The sequence below is a fragment of the Chinchilla lanigera genome, unplaced genomic scaffold, assembly GCF_000276665.1.
Source record: "Chinchilla lanigera isolate Chin_1 unplaced genomic scaffold, ChiLan1.0 scaffold00030, whole genome shotgun sequence".
Taxonomy (NCBI): Eukaryota; Metazoa; Chordata; class Mammalia; order Rodentia; family Chinchillidae; genus Chinchilla; species Chinchilla lanigera.
Window position 1 is genome coordinate 21,670,351 of NW_004955431.1, and position 16,279 is coordinate 21,686,629.

The following is a 16,279-nucleotide window of genomic DNA, read 5'->3' on the forward strand; positions in this document are numbered from 1 at the left end:
TTTGTGACTTTTTTTCTGTCTTTAGGTAGCAAGATTCTACTGTATCCTTCCTGAAACTGTAGCCTGAATGCTTTTGAGACAGATTTATGAAGTCACAAAGAGGCAAATTTAATGATAATTTCTATGTATTGCTTTTTTCTTTTTGTCTTTTTGAGACAAGGTCTCACTATGAAGTTGAGACTGGCCTTGAGCTCACTTTGTAGCCAGGCTGGTCTCAAACTCGCAACGATCCCCCTGCCTCAGCCTCCCAAGTGCTGGGATTATAGGCGTGCGCCACCACGCCTGGCCTTTAATAATAACTTCTAAAAAACGAAGTTGAAAGGTGCTGCTAAGTAAAGGCAAAGCTTGGGAGTCTCTTTACCCGTAAAAAATGTCAGCTCATCTCCCAAGATGGAAACTCCTAGTGGATACAGTTCAGAATACCAGCTAATCCATGATCACTAATACTTAGCTCTGGAATGTTATCCCTACGCTTGGCTATGACCGTTTGTGATGTACTATAATAGGACAGTGTATCAACTGTACAAATAAAGGTCTGATTTAGAAAATCGACTAAGAGGAATTGGAGATTTCCTCAGCCAATCTGTTGAATATCCCTTTCACTGACTCCATGTAGAAAAAGCCGCAGCCCACAAAGCATTGGTCTCTGACTTCTTTACTTATTTCCTCTAAACCATGTGGGTAGACAAGTGGTGACACTATTGAATATTCTAGCTAAAAAGGGCTTTTCCTCTCCGAGACACTACATGTGAAGCCTGATGTTATGTGGGGATGTGGAAGTAAAGGCAGAAAGAACAGGAAAAAAAAAAAAAAAAAAAAGCAAAAAAGTTCCTGAAAATATAAATGTGAAACTGAATTCAAGATTTGCTTCAGATCAGCTCTATTCTGCCCTTGGGCAATTGTTGACTACTGCACTAGATAGCTTTAAACAATCTGTCCTTGTAGGGAGGCAAGATCCGTTTCTGAACACACAGATGCCGGCCGCTTGTTCAGCCAACTGAAGCCAATTAAAAAGGGGGAAGAGTCGTGAGCTGAGCCAGGGCTCTTATTTTTCTTACATATAAAAAGAAATCAAGAAAAACACACCATGTTTGAGATCATTGCTGCATCCTGCTCAAGCCACACAATGTTTTCTAAGAGGCACTTGCTGCTCTGTGAGATGCCGCTCTGGCAGGTTGCTAGGCCAGGTAAAGCGAGGGAACATCACCAATTAAGTCCAGAAGAAAAACTGAAACAAGTGGTGCATCCCTGGCCCCTGAGGAGACACCCACGAACCTGGGACCCAAGTTCTGCAAAACCCAGGCTGCGCCGTTACGATGGTTTCTTCCTCAGCTTGCGTCCCCTCCCATTTACTTTGTGCACAAGCAAACAATCTCAGAGACCCGAGCGCAACCAAGGCAGAAACCCATCCAAGGCCTCCTCTTTCTCATTTGATTCCTGCCAGGTAGCTGCCAAGCTTTAGCTCCTTCCTCATTCCCTCCGCTTGGAATCTGCACTTGGTCATTACATGACCTTTAGAAAAAGATTCACATGGTAAATGCCTCTTCCAGTTTGGCTTCTTTTTTTTTTTTTTTGGTACCAGGAATTGAACTCAGGACCTTGCCCTTGCCGGGCAAGTGCTTGAAATCCCTGGTTCTGCCTCTTCCAGTCTGATGCTAAGAAAATGTTTATACTACCAAAAAAGGGTTTTGTTGTTTTTAGATGATGAAACCTGTTAGTTTCTTTCATTTTGCTGTTGTTTTGTCTTGGCTATTAAGAAGCTCAAAATCTCTGCTCAGTGACAAGCCACTCCCTCATGTACCAGTGGCTCTGCTGAATTTACCTTTTATTCTAACTTCCCTCAAATGATAAAATATTTGTAGTTTGGTGGGATATAAGAGTTAAAATGAGAGATTCTCCCAGTGCCTCTATAATGAGTTACTTTTTCCACTCTTTGAAATACAGTGTTCTTTTTCTATACTGCCTAAAAGTAAAATGTTCCCTCACTGTTTCCACCAAAAGGTAATCCTGAAACAGGGAGTGTTATACATGTTTGATCAAATTCATGAATGAAGTAAGAATGTTTCTGGAGGAACAATACAGTCCATGGCAAAACACAAATGTAAATAACTCTGCCCTAAAAACAAAGAGTCATCTACAGCATCCTACGAAATGGTAAAGCTTGCAGGAATTCTATAAGGACAGAATGATGGAAAGGGTAGCTCAGGCACAGATCAAGTCACAAAAATGATGACTCACATGGAAGCTGCGTAAGTGCCTGTATGTGTAAAGCAATCCCACAAAAAATATCTTCTGCTGCCCCTTTAATCTTCCTGAGAGGTGGTTATATGGGGGGTGGGAGAAAGAATCCCTGTAGGATTTGAATAAAATAATTTGCAGACTAAATTCAAACTTGAACAGTTGGCTTTTTTTTTTTTTTTTTAAATAAAAAACCAAAGGTTTCATCTTTTCATAATAAAAGTCTGGCTGGTATTTGGCTCCTTTTAATTCAAGGAACCAATTTATTCAATTATGTGACTATAACCTTATGTAAAAAACAGAGTTGAGCACGTCCAAGACCCCATCTTTAATATCCTAGCAACTTAAACTTGGTCAACATGACTCAGTATTTTGCAGATTTATACAGTTATGATGGACTATGTGAAATCAAACTACTTGAGTCTAAAAGATTCAGCCTACTAGCTCTGGTTGCTGATAATTTATGGCATTTTCTCAAAGTCAGTCTCCTCCTTACCACAAGGGGAAAACCTTGTAAGAGCATCTGCTAATCCCTCTGACCAAACTGGTGAAAACTGAAGACACACAAAGTCAGTTCTGCAACTGATTTTAAGGCTTAATACATGGCTAACCTGACTCAAGTGTAAACTCTGAGCTGGGGCCTTTTTAGATGGTACTTTTATAGTTGGTGACACAACTGAAATTTCTCACTCACTTGGGTCACAAGCAGAAGCAATAAGATAAATGGATACAAACAGTAAGGATGATTTTTCTGCATTTTTATCTGAAGTGTGACTATTACTGAAATCACTAATTACCAGGTGCTTACTCTGTGCCGGGCTGAGCAGTAAGCAGTTTTCATATACTGACTGGTTCTGGACCCTGTACGTGATATTGTATTCTTGCCCAAACCCATCCTGAATGTCTTCACACTAGGGAATCTCACATGAAACAAATCAGATGTATTTATGCCAATTATCCACAAACAAGTAAACCAATAAATAAAAATATATTAGAGTTCTTGTAAGATGTCCAGAAATACCCTTTGCCCACCCAATACTTCTCACTCACATTAAAAATAAGCATGTTAATAATAATTTTTAAAAGGTGTTAGAGAGGGACTGCAGGAAGAGGTTTCAGAGGTGAAGAGAAGGGCCGTGGAGAACGCAAACCAGCTTACTACTGCTATCTGCTTCTGCTGTCACCTTTCTGCGACGCAAAATCCTTTCTAACTCAGTTTCACTGTTTTCAGGGTCAAGAGATTTTAAGCTTCTTGAACTAGTGGATTTGTTAAGTGTCCCCTAAAGTGAAAACAGAACAAAAACAAAAAGATTAATGTCTTAATACAACATACAAAGGAATATAAAAATCAAACCAACAAAACATCACCAGAATTTGAATGGGATTAGGAAACAAAACTTGCTGTATATATTTTATAAGGATTGAATATATATGTGTGTGTGTGTAATTTTTTAATGTACACATCCTCAACAACACAGAGCATTGGGTCATTTAAGAAGACGCTCCTGATGACGCAGACACCAGCTTCACATCAGAAGAGCAGTACAAGAACACCTCTGGAAGAGCTGACTGTATGAAATTCACAGTGGGAAGGTACTTGCCCAAGGATGACGAAGATTCTGATGTGTGTTGATCAGCTGGAGAAGAGAATGGATATACGAAACTCACCTTAGAAGGATATTTTGATATGGTAGCCATGAACTAGTGAACCCAAATCCACGTGACACTGAAAAAAAAAACTGTGGCTGAATCTTCAGAGAGAGACTGCCACTGGCCGCACACCTGGTTACCATGGTGTAGTGGCTACAAAGGAGGCATGGAATGGTCTCCAGGGTCACAAAGAAGGACTGCACTGTGTACACCTTGAACTCAGTGTGGAAGAGGAAAGTTGTAATCATACAAGGAAGCATCTAATCCCTTATCCCTAATGGAGGAGACAGTGAACGTGTATTCAGTACCCAGAAGATACTGGAGGAAATAAGAGAGGCCATCAAGCTGTGCCCCTGCGCAACTGGCACTGGTTTTCAAGAAGACTAAGACTTATGCAGTGGTTCACTGCTCAGCCCCCCTGGAAGTTAGCGATGGAGGGAGATCTATGTTTTCCATCTATATTTCCAGTCAGATGTTGGTACAGAATGTAGGTGATGCACTCTTCTTTGATTATATCTAAGGATTGACAAAGCTCTCCAACATTACAATTTCTTCATACGAAACGTCCACTGTTTCATATGGGTCATAAGCTTGGGAGTACATGGAGAAGGAAAAAGAATTATTATTTTCTGATCAGAAGATAAAAGAACCTCACTGCTAGTCTAACTGGCCAGACTTCATGCCAGAGTCCGAAGGCAGCTTTTGACCAGCAGAGCTAATAATCGTGCCAGCTTCTGTAATGTTGGAACTCACTAAGCTATTGCCTGAGTCTTGCTCCCTCTCTATTGCCAACTTCGCAAAGGATTATAAGAATGCTACTGGCTAAACATGGCCACCTGTGTTTCTTCTTTAGCCTACAAAACAAAGTAAATTCCTTGGAAAATCAGATAGTTACAAATTTCGTATGATATAGGTTATAATGCGCTGTTTAGAAAATTTTTTTTTCTCTACCTGCTGAAACTTATGGAAAAAGCCTACTGATCAGGAGATTATATTATTTTGCTGTCAGCTGTCTAGCCAACTTATATGCACAATACTTAGATAAGCCTCAGATTTTAACCAGGCATATGATACTTTTTCCCCTTGAAGTACCTCTTTCTGATTTTCATTTATTACACAAATTCATAAAATATATTAAAAGGAAAATCACATCATGTGTAATGCTAGCTTATAATTGAAAAACAAGATGATCTGGTGTAACACTACAGGTCTTATCTACTCACTGAAGAGACACACAGTAAGGGGTGATTGACACTGCCAAAATAAAGATGATGAACAGCTATCATTTTAGATACACTTGTAGAACAAGTATTCCCATACCATGCATGTTGCTAATTCTTTAAAACGTAACAATTGTATCACTTGTTAAGTCATTTGAAAACTTATGGTTATCACTACTGAAATAACTTATAAAACTACTATCACTACATCATCTGACTGTCAAGAGGCTGAGTTATTTCAAGGTGAAGGGACAGGATACCTTTTATTGATGAATTTATCTTCCATAACATCCTTCAGTTTTTCATCTGGATAAATTACTTCCCCAAATTCCTGACTGTGGTAAGCTACCCTGTAGTCATACCTGATACTGAAGCAACCTACTTTCTAACTCTAACCCTTGAGTCCTTAACTTTTTTCCATTTACTGACTCATGTGTTTAACTCAGCTAATGCGTAAACTCAGCTAATAAGTAAACTTTAAATATATAGGCAATTGTGGAAGACAGAAAGATTTCTGCATGACTCTTCACTGAAATGATAAAAAGTTCAACTAATAAAGTACCTAAGATGATCTTAGTCATCTATTCATAGTAGAGTCATAAAATGTGAAAATCAGAAGTTGACTCAGAAACTTCAAGGGATGCCTTAATTTTTCAAGAATTTCAAACTGCATGAGCTGCAGTTTGCCCACATCTCACAGTAAGTCAGTGAGGGGCTGAACAGAGAATTTTGATCTTCTGATTCCCAAACCAGACTCTTCCTATTTCTTTCTCTTTCTTTCTATTTCAAGCCACCGTGATCATCTAACAATCTTCGTCGGCATGCTTATTAAATGTCCATGATGCTGACGAATGTCATTTTCACATGGCAAAATTACATGCTCAACAATTCTCACGCCCTTTGCAAAAGTGAAGATGTTTGAAAAAGACTGGCAAGAACACTTATTTCAAGCGACTTTTGTATTTGTTTTAGGGTCAGCCACAGAGACTCTTAGATTAATCTGTACCATAGAAATCATCATGGCCACTTAGAGGTGCTTTTATATGATTGGGGTAATTCTAGAGGCTTCATCTGCTAAACCGCAAACTTCTGTGCGACTATGAGAATGAATTATTTATATTTTTATTTACAAAACAGCTTTAAAATTTTAGTGGAAGTAGATTCATTAAACTGAGTGATCAACAATGAGTTTGAAAAGTGCACAACTTGAAAAATAGAGTTTTCCAACTTTTATAAACCAGGGATTTGTTCCTGTATGTACTGTCTCTCAACAGCAGCCAGATCTCTAAGTCATACTTATACCTCGCGTCACATTCCATATCATCGTCCCTCAGAGAGCTGCTTCTCGGCTCTGTCCCTACAAGGAAACTGAGAATGTGTCTCATGGTATCTCCTAGTAACAGGCACTTGCTGCACACATCATATACAACCGAAGGGTTTTTTTCATGTAAACTTCTTACGTGCCATGACTATGCAGTTGGTATAATGTGCTTTACTGAGAACCGATAATCTTCACACTAAATTTCAGCAAGAAATACCAAAAGCAGGCTAAGCGAGTGGCTTGCTTTCTCTAACAAAAATGTGTAGGGTTTTTTGTTTTGTTTTGTTTTGTTTTAAGTGACTGGGAGTTACAAGTGATCTTCCATCCCTGAAAGGAAACTTCTTTTAGGGTAGAAGAGAGTTCGCCATTTGGCAAAGAAAATAGGGAAGGCAGTCATGAGTTTTATTTTTTTAAAAACTTAATGTAAGGAAATAATATTGCCAAAATAACTCCTAGTGGTATGTCAATGCCAGGTAAGGCAGAGAGATCTAATAATAGATCTAGGGCAAGAACAATAAGAGCAATTTGCCCAAAAAAGGGGAAAAAGGTTTTAAAACTTTTTAGAATTTGAGTAAATTTCAAAACTTTCCGTCTTGGAAGTGATATAAAATTATAGTGAATATGAGGGTATATCTCAGTGTTAGAGCACTTGCCTAGAAGAATTCAGGCCCTGGCTTCATTCCCCAGCCAAACACACACACACACACACACACACACACACACACACACACACAATGCTGTAATTCAGTAAACTTGTTACCATCAAGTGTTACCAAAGCACAGAATATCTTGGATAATCAAGTATTCACATATGTTTCTCATACAAATGTCTAATTTTCTAAATGAACCAAATTTTTAAAAAGTCAAATTCAGTATGATTTACTCTCACTGAAGATCAGACCTGTTCTCTAGTGTTCTCTAGCACCTCACAGCGCCCCTGGGGACATCTTCATCAGCATGAATTAGCATTACAATGCACAGACAACAAAAGGGAGCATCACAGGGAGTGCTCCTAACCCTGGATCACAAAATCTTCTGATCAAAGAATCCATTAGATAATAACCACATGCTTTTGCAGTGGTTTTAATCCTTGATTCCGTAGGTAGACCACCACTGTTAGCCAGTGATATACCTCTTTTCAGGGCTAATCCCACTCACTTAAAACTAAAGTGAACTAATTAAGCCGTTCTGTGTGAAGTCTACTGTTCAAAGACTGCTTGAAGAAAATAATTTTGTTTAGCACCATGATGTGGATGTCTACACACAATGGTTAATTAGCACAGTAATAACAAACAGGGGAGTGTTCAGTGCTGCACCTCCGCCCCCATGTTTGTTGACTTACTGCGCATAACTGGGATCGGGACTGAAACAGGGCCTGAAAATAGAGCTCTCTGCCTGGAGCATTTCTTGCCTAGAATAATTCAGGCCCTGGCTTCATTTGTCTAACAGCAACTGCTGAAGAGGGCAACGGCCATTTACTCCGAGTTTCAGAAAATAGAAATAGGAAAAGACGGGCATTATGTATGTTCTCCAACAAATGTGAATTACCTTTAGAAAACAAAATCAGTGCCGTAAAGAAAGGGACTTTTATTTTATCCTCTAATTTCTCATTGAATAATTGTTTCAGCTATGAGAAAAAGCAGACTGTGACCCTGAGACAAACATATTTGGGTAGAAGCTCGGCTTTACATGCAGGTGTCAAGAATTCCACTTTTGTGACTCAAAGGAAAGCATTATCCATGCAAAGCATCATCTACCTACTATAGTTCTGTTATTCATAAACATGTACTGATCCGCACACATGGTCAGACACTTGACCTTCAGGGTGCAAAGCCAGGATTAGAAGGCAAGAACAGGAAACAATGCCGGTGAAAGTGCAAACCGCTCTTTTAGAACAAAAAGAGCAAAGTGTTACTTCATCCATTATTTTTACACGTGCTGGAGGAATCCACAGCACAATCAAGTAAACTGTCAAGAGAAATGAATGGAAAGAAAACGTAACAAAAACAACTATTCACGAAAAAAGACTGCAAAAATATTCTCCTTACATTTCCCAATATAGTATAAACCGGTAATAAACTAGTATCTATTCTTACCAGTATTCCTTTTAGCTCATTCACTGCACTTTCAGAGCCCTTTGAAGATTCTGGCTACAATTATAAAGAGAAAAAATAATTACTGTGTAATTCAGTTTTACAATACTAAATATTTTTACATGGCAAATCATTGGTAGCTATATTGGTAGTACATATGGCTGTGTATTTTTTAACGAGGTCTTTGGCTCACAGCATGAAAAAATATTAGCCATATCATCGTGCTCCCCAGGTGCAGTTGAACAGAAAAGTAGAAGTTATATTCAAAGCAAAGGCATTCATGCTACCACTTTTTAACTATTTTGTTACCTCTTAGTTTTACCGTAGATGGAAAAGATTAGGCAAGCACCAGATTTCAAAGATTTGATTCCACGTTATTCTGAATTTTTAATAATAAACTGTTCTCCATGCACATCACTGAACTTCTGCCAGCAAGCGAGGAAGAGAAGGCAGCGCAGAGCAGAAAGCAAGGGCTGGGTCAAAACATCTCTTGGCTCCATGAGCTCCTTGCGAAGAAGACCAGCTTACAGGGGGCTGGAGTGTTAAAGAATTTCACAGCAGGACTGAGCAGAAGAAAGGACCAGGGAGGAAGGTGGCTTCCAGGACAGGGTGAGCATCCCTGCCTGCCAGAGAAGCAAGAGCCCTCTAGGGGGGCAGCCCTGTTGTTTCATCTCCCAAGGAAGTTAGGCTTGAGGCAGGTGTCTCCACTGGAAGCTCAGTTCTCTTCTGGGCACACCAAGAGCAAAATAATCTCAAATAAAATTCTGGGTAATCTCTGCTTGCTCCAGTGGATCCTTCAACTAACTTAATGGATGGAAAATTGAGGCTGAAGCCCCATGAAAAAGCAGCTCAGGAAAGACCTCTGACATCCCCTGCATCAATTCCTCTCACAAAATGCAGAGATGGAGAGAAAATTTGCAAGACATGGTGACAGGAACCCCTGGAGCCTCTCAGTCCCAGAAGAGAGTTAAGGCTCGATTCTATCTCACCAAGCAATGGGAGGAGATAACAGCAATCCATATTCCTTTCCTCTCCAAAGACAACAAAATAATGAGCTCCCATTTCAACTTTTAAAAAAATGGATAGTGCAACATTAGGCTAAGGCGTTCCACATTCACAGCCAGGGTTCCTGTGAATCATACGTTCCCTCGGTGCCAGGTGTGAATTCTAAGAAATTCCATGCCAGCACTACTCATGGTGTCAAGGAATTTAGAAAATATGCAGTGAAGTTAGTATTCTCCAAGCAGGAAAAATGTTCACATGACAACTGTGACTTTACTCAAAGCGCTGCCATGCCGCGCAAGCTGTCCTGATTGCAGAAACCTTTTGGAGCCTGGGCTGCAAACTCTCATACATGACATTTCAGGAGGCACTGAGGGCGCTGGGGGAACAGGGCTGTACCCAAGCATGCACTGAGCGTTTGTTTCAGAGATCATCAACCTGGCCATTCAGCACTACATCTATACAGCTTAATGATTACCAGCGAAAAACCCAGCCATCCACTGATCCTGGTTCAGTTGTTTTCCAGATTCTGAATTGGCATTAAATAATGTGCAACTGTGGGAAGAGTCACGGGAAGAAAGAAAGAGCACAGAGTGATACTCTGGAAAATGAAAGTACATGCAGAACATTGATTGCTTATGATTTAAGAAGTTTCTGACATTTTTCTCCTCTAAACTAATTTTCTTTCTTTATGACACTGCATTTTTCTCTAGTAATAGTTTGGTTTTGCTTATTCTTTCCATAATAGTTGTGACATGAAAATCACAAAAATGCATTCTTCTTCAAAGTGGCACTCAGACCCTGCATTTTCAAGCATTATTACATTTTATTCCACTGAATCCTGATGACCACCCCGTGAGTCAGACAGGGCAGGCGCTGGCCTAGTTTTGGGTAGGAAAAAGCGTGGGGAAACTTAATGATTACCAGCAAAAAACTTCAGGGCCTCCACTCCAACAACGGGGCTTGTCTTTCACTCAACCGGTCCTGCCAGACTATTCGACCCGGCTTCCCTCCGGCTTGACATTCTGTTCTTTACTCAGAAAATGGCTTCCAGACCAACGGCACAGACGGATCTACTCTACCTGGCTGCTGGAGGTTCTGCACCACCAATGAGTGAGCATCACTTCCCTTCCCACCACTCTCACCGTGTTCAGCCCTGCCCACACCCATTCCTGCCTCCCTGGCCTGGCTCTCTGGCCTGCCTGTGACAAAGCAGCAACTTCAAAAGCACACTGGAATTTCTACTGCACAGTAGGACACCCAGAGACATTCAAAAACTTGAAGAGGGAAGTCCTGGAAAAGAAGAAAAACACCAAACCATGAAGTCTGATGAAACAGAAGAAAGAGAACAAGTCTGTTCATATCTAATGAGAATGAAGAAACAAAGGATATTTTTCAAGAAAAATGTCAGAAACTATTATTGGGCCTACTTCCGTGTTATACACCAAAGAGAAGTATGAAACTAGACCCAAAGTACTTCGAAATCCTAGCGGGCTCACCGTGTCTCCTTTAAGAGGCCGTGGATTTTATATATAAAATCTTAGTTCTACACTGTCCTCGTTCTGCTCTACCATTCTTATGTGATCCCCTCACTAAAATTAAAGCCTCCAGGAGGCAAGGACTTTGTCTGCTTTGTTCACTGCCTTATCTCTGGCGCCTAAACAGTACTTGGCACAGAATACATACTCAATAGATTCACACAAAAGAACCAGTGATCAGAGAAAAGAAAGGGAATAAAAATTATTAATTGTTTGATATGACAGTTCATATGAATGACCCTCTGGAGAAGAGGACAGCACCGTGCAGACACGTGGCTTGCTTTCTCTGCTGATTCAGGGTCACCATGGGCCAGAGAGTCCTCCAGAACATGCTTCTAAGGAAGGAAAAGCTTTTATGACACAGTCTTATCCTAAGATTTGATCATCCTGATGAAACTCTCATCAAATTTCACATTTTTACCTTTAATAAAGCAAATGTCAAGTGAGAAGAAAAGCATGTAGTCTCCCATCACATACCTTTGCCTTTGGTCTGGCTGTCTGATTAACTGGTCTAAGATGAACTCCCTTTTTAATTCTATCCATCATCTCTTCCACGGCTTGCCTCTTTAGGTCTGTGACTTCCTCAGCTGTTCAAAGAACACATACATAAATCATCTTAGCTTATACAAAAACAGCTAATTCCTGTACTTGGTGCCTTAGATTGCACTAAGTCAGTTTTCTGACATCAAAGAACAATTTACTAAGGTTAACGACCAGGCAGCAGCACTTTTTAAAATAACTTATTTTTTAAATAAAAGATCTGATCAGAAAAACAAGAGTTATAACAATTAACGTCAAATTTGTAAGGTAGAAAGCAACAGTTTCACTTATGACAAAGAAAGTAGATTCTATTCATCCATATAAGGATAAACATGGATCTCCCCATAGGTCTTCTAAAAATCTAACTTTGCCAAAAAATCATTCAGCATTGCCTCAGAAATGTTTTTGTAAGTTACAAGACATCCTAGGCCAAAGAAATCAACCCAAAGCCTCTTTGAAAAGAGGGATCAAAGAGATATTTTCCTTGTGGGAGGAAATCTATAGTCAAAACATAAGTGGCAGAGAGCTGAAATCTATTTTTAAACTGCCATTTTTTGTTTATGAATAGCATAGATAGGAAATATTTCAACAACCTTTTCAAGTCTTTTTAAATTGTCCATGGCAAAAGAAGACAGATTATAAATAAATAATGAAGATAAAGGAAACAGATTATAAATTCAATAAATGACATTAATTAAATGTGATTAAAATCTCAACTACCTATTGTCTAATCTTTGCATTGTTTTGCTTCAAAAATTAATACAGCTCTTGAGATGTATATTGATTAATGCAACTAAAGTAAACTTAAGCTTGTTAGTTAAAATTGTGAAATTTGTGTTCCTTGCACAATAACTTGACTGAAAGTACAGAACCATATTGGAACACTGGTCACCATTAATGTGGTTCTAGATCTTGTGTTTATCTACATTCAACTCACTACAGTCAATATATTTAAGTTAGAATATTTCATACAGACTTTCCGATTAGCATCTTTAGTAGCAGATTCCTGACTGCCCGGCATATGGAAGTACTCAACAAATATCTATGGACTGATTCACTTCGGAAGTTCGGGCTTTATATATGCTGTCAATATTCTTACTATTTGAGTAGAAATGGCTAAATTCCAAAAGGCTGGCTTCTAAACGGAGATCACAACTCTATTCCCAGGCAAATTAGTACTAGTGTCAGGCTTTGAGCTAAGGAGGCCTGAATCATGGCTTCTCTTCTGGAGACTTCATGCTAACCTCACCTCTGTAGCTCCACAAGGATATGGCCATTGCTACGTTCACCATATAACCTAGGCCCTCTGATACAATCCTCACTTCCAATAGAGCCCTCATCCTCAGAAACCACTGAGAAGCTGAGAATTAAATTTTCTCAGTATCCAAAGAACATTTTTCAGGTCCAGAGGTCAAAAAAGTATCTTTTGCCTGGCAACAGGGGAAATATGGTCACTAAAGTTAGAACTCATTAAATGAAAGGGCAAAACTGTAGAATGATGATCCAGGTGCCCTGAAGCAGCATTTCCGTGGGCAGCTTCGGATAGCTCACAAATATCAACAAGGGGACAGACCATCAATTGCAGTGAGTGAAATCCATTCATGTATTCGCTTGAATATCTATTGTGCAGTACACAGTGCCTCTGCTGATCCTATTCACAATCAGGGGAGATAAAACCCAAATCTGTCATTCAAGTACTGGTATGGGTGTGGGATTTCTTCCTGAGAATTGAGAAAACAGCCTCTCAACACATTTGGTTTTTTTCAGAAAAGCTGCCATTTTGAGTGAGACCAGGAAGAGCTGTGTGGCAACAGGAACACCGCCTACAAACAGATTAGCACTCTGCAAGGGATGACCGAAACCCAATTAAATGCACCATACAAAAACTAATTAAGGCAGACAGATGGAGAATTACGGTCAACACCATTCAAATCTGCTACAGCATCTAACATAGCAGGAATTTAAAGTAGTTTCTTATATTTGCTTGCCAGAATCATAGTGATAATTCAGAGAAGTACCACTATCTGTATTGTGTACAGATTATAAACCACGCTTTAATTTCTCAGTCTTTTTCAAATATAAAGGCTTAATTGGTCTTAAGAAATCACTCTTATCAGATTCCCTACTCAGGCACAATACAAGGGCAATGCTAGGTTAGCTGCACAAGCTTTCTTCCTTGCTGACCCTGTTTTTGAAATAGCAAAAAGCAATCTATATGAACTTCTAAACTATTAAGCAGTTCTAATAAATCGGCAAGAATCACCTACAGAGCGCTCATGGTATGTTTTGTAATTCTTTCTGCAATCACGCCGTTGGTAATTGTCTCACAAAGGCATGTAATCAGAGGGATAATAGAAATATGCAGGATACTGGAGATTAAAGAAAAGGGACAAATGAAGACAACAGGTCTAATGTTATTGAACTGCCACAGGAAAATAAAATCAAATGTTCTCTGAGTGAGTGCTTCAAGGTCAGTCTGAGATCAGAAAGCTACATGTAATTAATTGGGGCTTAAATTTTAAGACCCACTTGAAAAATAAGTTAGTTCCTCAAAGGGAAAAAAGAAAAAGGAAAGAAACTTACAGATGGAACCATCACCATGCTACTCAATAATATCTTCTCATTATCCGGAAAAAGCTAAAATAAATTTCTAAATTCTACAGGATAACTCTTTTACTAACTTCTTTAAAAAGGGAATTAAAAAACAAAGCAAAACCTTATGCCATCATGACGTATAAAATTAAAAAAAAATATACTATGGCTAAATAAGTTTAAATTTGACCTCAGGTCAGAAAGTTAAGAAAATTTCCTGAACTACAATATTGTAAGAACCTATTGGATAAGGACTCTCCCTACCACTCTTCAGAGGATGGCTGGTAACTTGTCCATTTTTTACCTAACATTTTGAGTATTTCCTACATGCTGGGTCCTACTCTAAACACTTTTCATAATATAAGTCCTATGAATTCTCACAACAACCCTATGAAATAGGAACTACAACAGTTCCCCCCTTATCTGCAGGGCATATGTTACAGTTCATATGTTACAGTTCATATGTTACAGTTCATAGGGCATATGTTCAGTCACCCCTGAAGTGACTGAACCCTACCTATTCTGTTTTTTCCTATATATACATACTTATGATAAAGTTTAATTTATAAATTAGGCACAGTAAAAGCTTAACAACAATAATTAGTAATAAAATAGAACTATTTTAACAATATATTATAATAAAATGACAATGGGGGTATCCTTATCAGTTGCCTCAGGGCGAGTAGCACATACATCACAGATATACTGGAAAAACGGAATAGTCACACCTCAGCAGGCCAGAGTAGGACCACGTGTTACCCAAAACAGCAAGTGAAAACTCATAAGCTGTTTATTTCTGGAATTTTCCATTTATATTTTCATGGTTGACAAGGGTAACTGAAATAACAGAAAGTGAAACTGTGGATAAGTGACTACTGTACTACTACCCCTATTTTTTTTTTTTTTTTTTTTTTTTTTTCTCCGGTACTTTTAATTTTTGGTTTTTCTCCGGTACCGGGAACCGAACTCAGGACCTTGTGCTTACCAGGCAGGCGCTTTTGCCGCTGAGCTAAATCCCCAGCCCTACTACCCCTATTGTACAGGTGAGCAAACTGACACACAGAGATGTGAATAATAAACAACCAATAAATGATTAAAATAAATGATAAATGGTAGGCATGCCACTTAAATCTCAGCATTGGCCTGCCGAATACATTCTTGTCAAAATCGGAGTTATTGACTTCAATGTTTGTAATGATTTCTTATATTCTGATTTTAAAACCACAGCTCAAATATTTCACAGACCTTCTTTACAACCAAGCTTCCTGGGAGTCTTAAGTTAGGAATTCCCCACTTAGAAGCTCTGAAAACTTGACCAAATGTATATTAAGAGGCACTGTGGACTGCACAATAGATATTCAGATATTAAATGGGTGAGCAAGTGAATAAATGAATGGATTTCACTCTAAACTGCTAAGAAGGAAACAGTGATAGTGAGACCATCCCTACATTATAAATGCAAATCCTAAAGTATCACAAATGATCCAATGTTTGATGCTCTACATTCATTCATCCCGCATTTAATCACTGTGTGAACCATAGCAAGACATTATAAATAACTGCTGACAAATGATACTAGTGTAGCACACAGTAGGAACTTGGCAACTTGCAGAAATCTTTCCCCCAAACTTCTCCTTTGGAATCTCTCTCTTTGCTACCCCCAAATACTCATTGCTCCATGGAAACACATTTCCTGGTATATCTCCCAGTGGCATGGATACACAGTTATCGCTTCTAGACAATAAGCTCGGGTGTCTGGTTCCTCCTCAGCTTCTCCCCACACTTTTCTTCCAGCACCCTGTCCACAGTCAATGACGCCAACACACGTGAACTGAAAAAGTGTACCCTATATCCAGAGTAAGCCAAACGTAGATGATGCTTACTGGTTTCTGGTTGAGTCGCCTTTTCTTTTTTAGCACCACTGCCACTGGGGTGGGATCTTTTCCGGATCATGGACATGAGGGACCTTGGGGAGGAAGACATAGGTCAACAGGAGGTTACTGGATGTTCTATGATCCAACAGGTAAGATGTGTAAATTTTAAACCATCAATAAAAATGTGCTCTGTGTAGGTGGATACTCACAT

The 16,279-nt window shown here is 39.2% G+C and overlaps 1 protein-coding gene across 2 annotated transcripts in view; it reads right to left on the reverse strand.

Moving 5' to 3' along the window:
- Positions 1-16,279, reverse strand: part of Shtn1 (shootin 1) — a gene marked incomplete at its 5' end in the record, with an annotated part of 80,746 nt that overhangs the window by 16,936 nt on the left and 47,531 nt on the right. For both annotated transcript variants that reach the window (XM_013515871.1, XM_005387870.2), the window contains 4 exon segments: positions 3,398-3,518; positions 8,526-8,579; positions 11,540-11,649; positions 16,078-16,160. In XM_013515871.1, coding sequence (XP_013371325.1) covers positions 3,398-3,518; positions 8,526-8,579; positions 11,540-11,649; positions 16,078-16,160 — 368 coding nt within the window.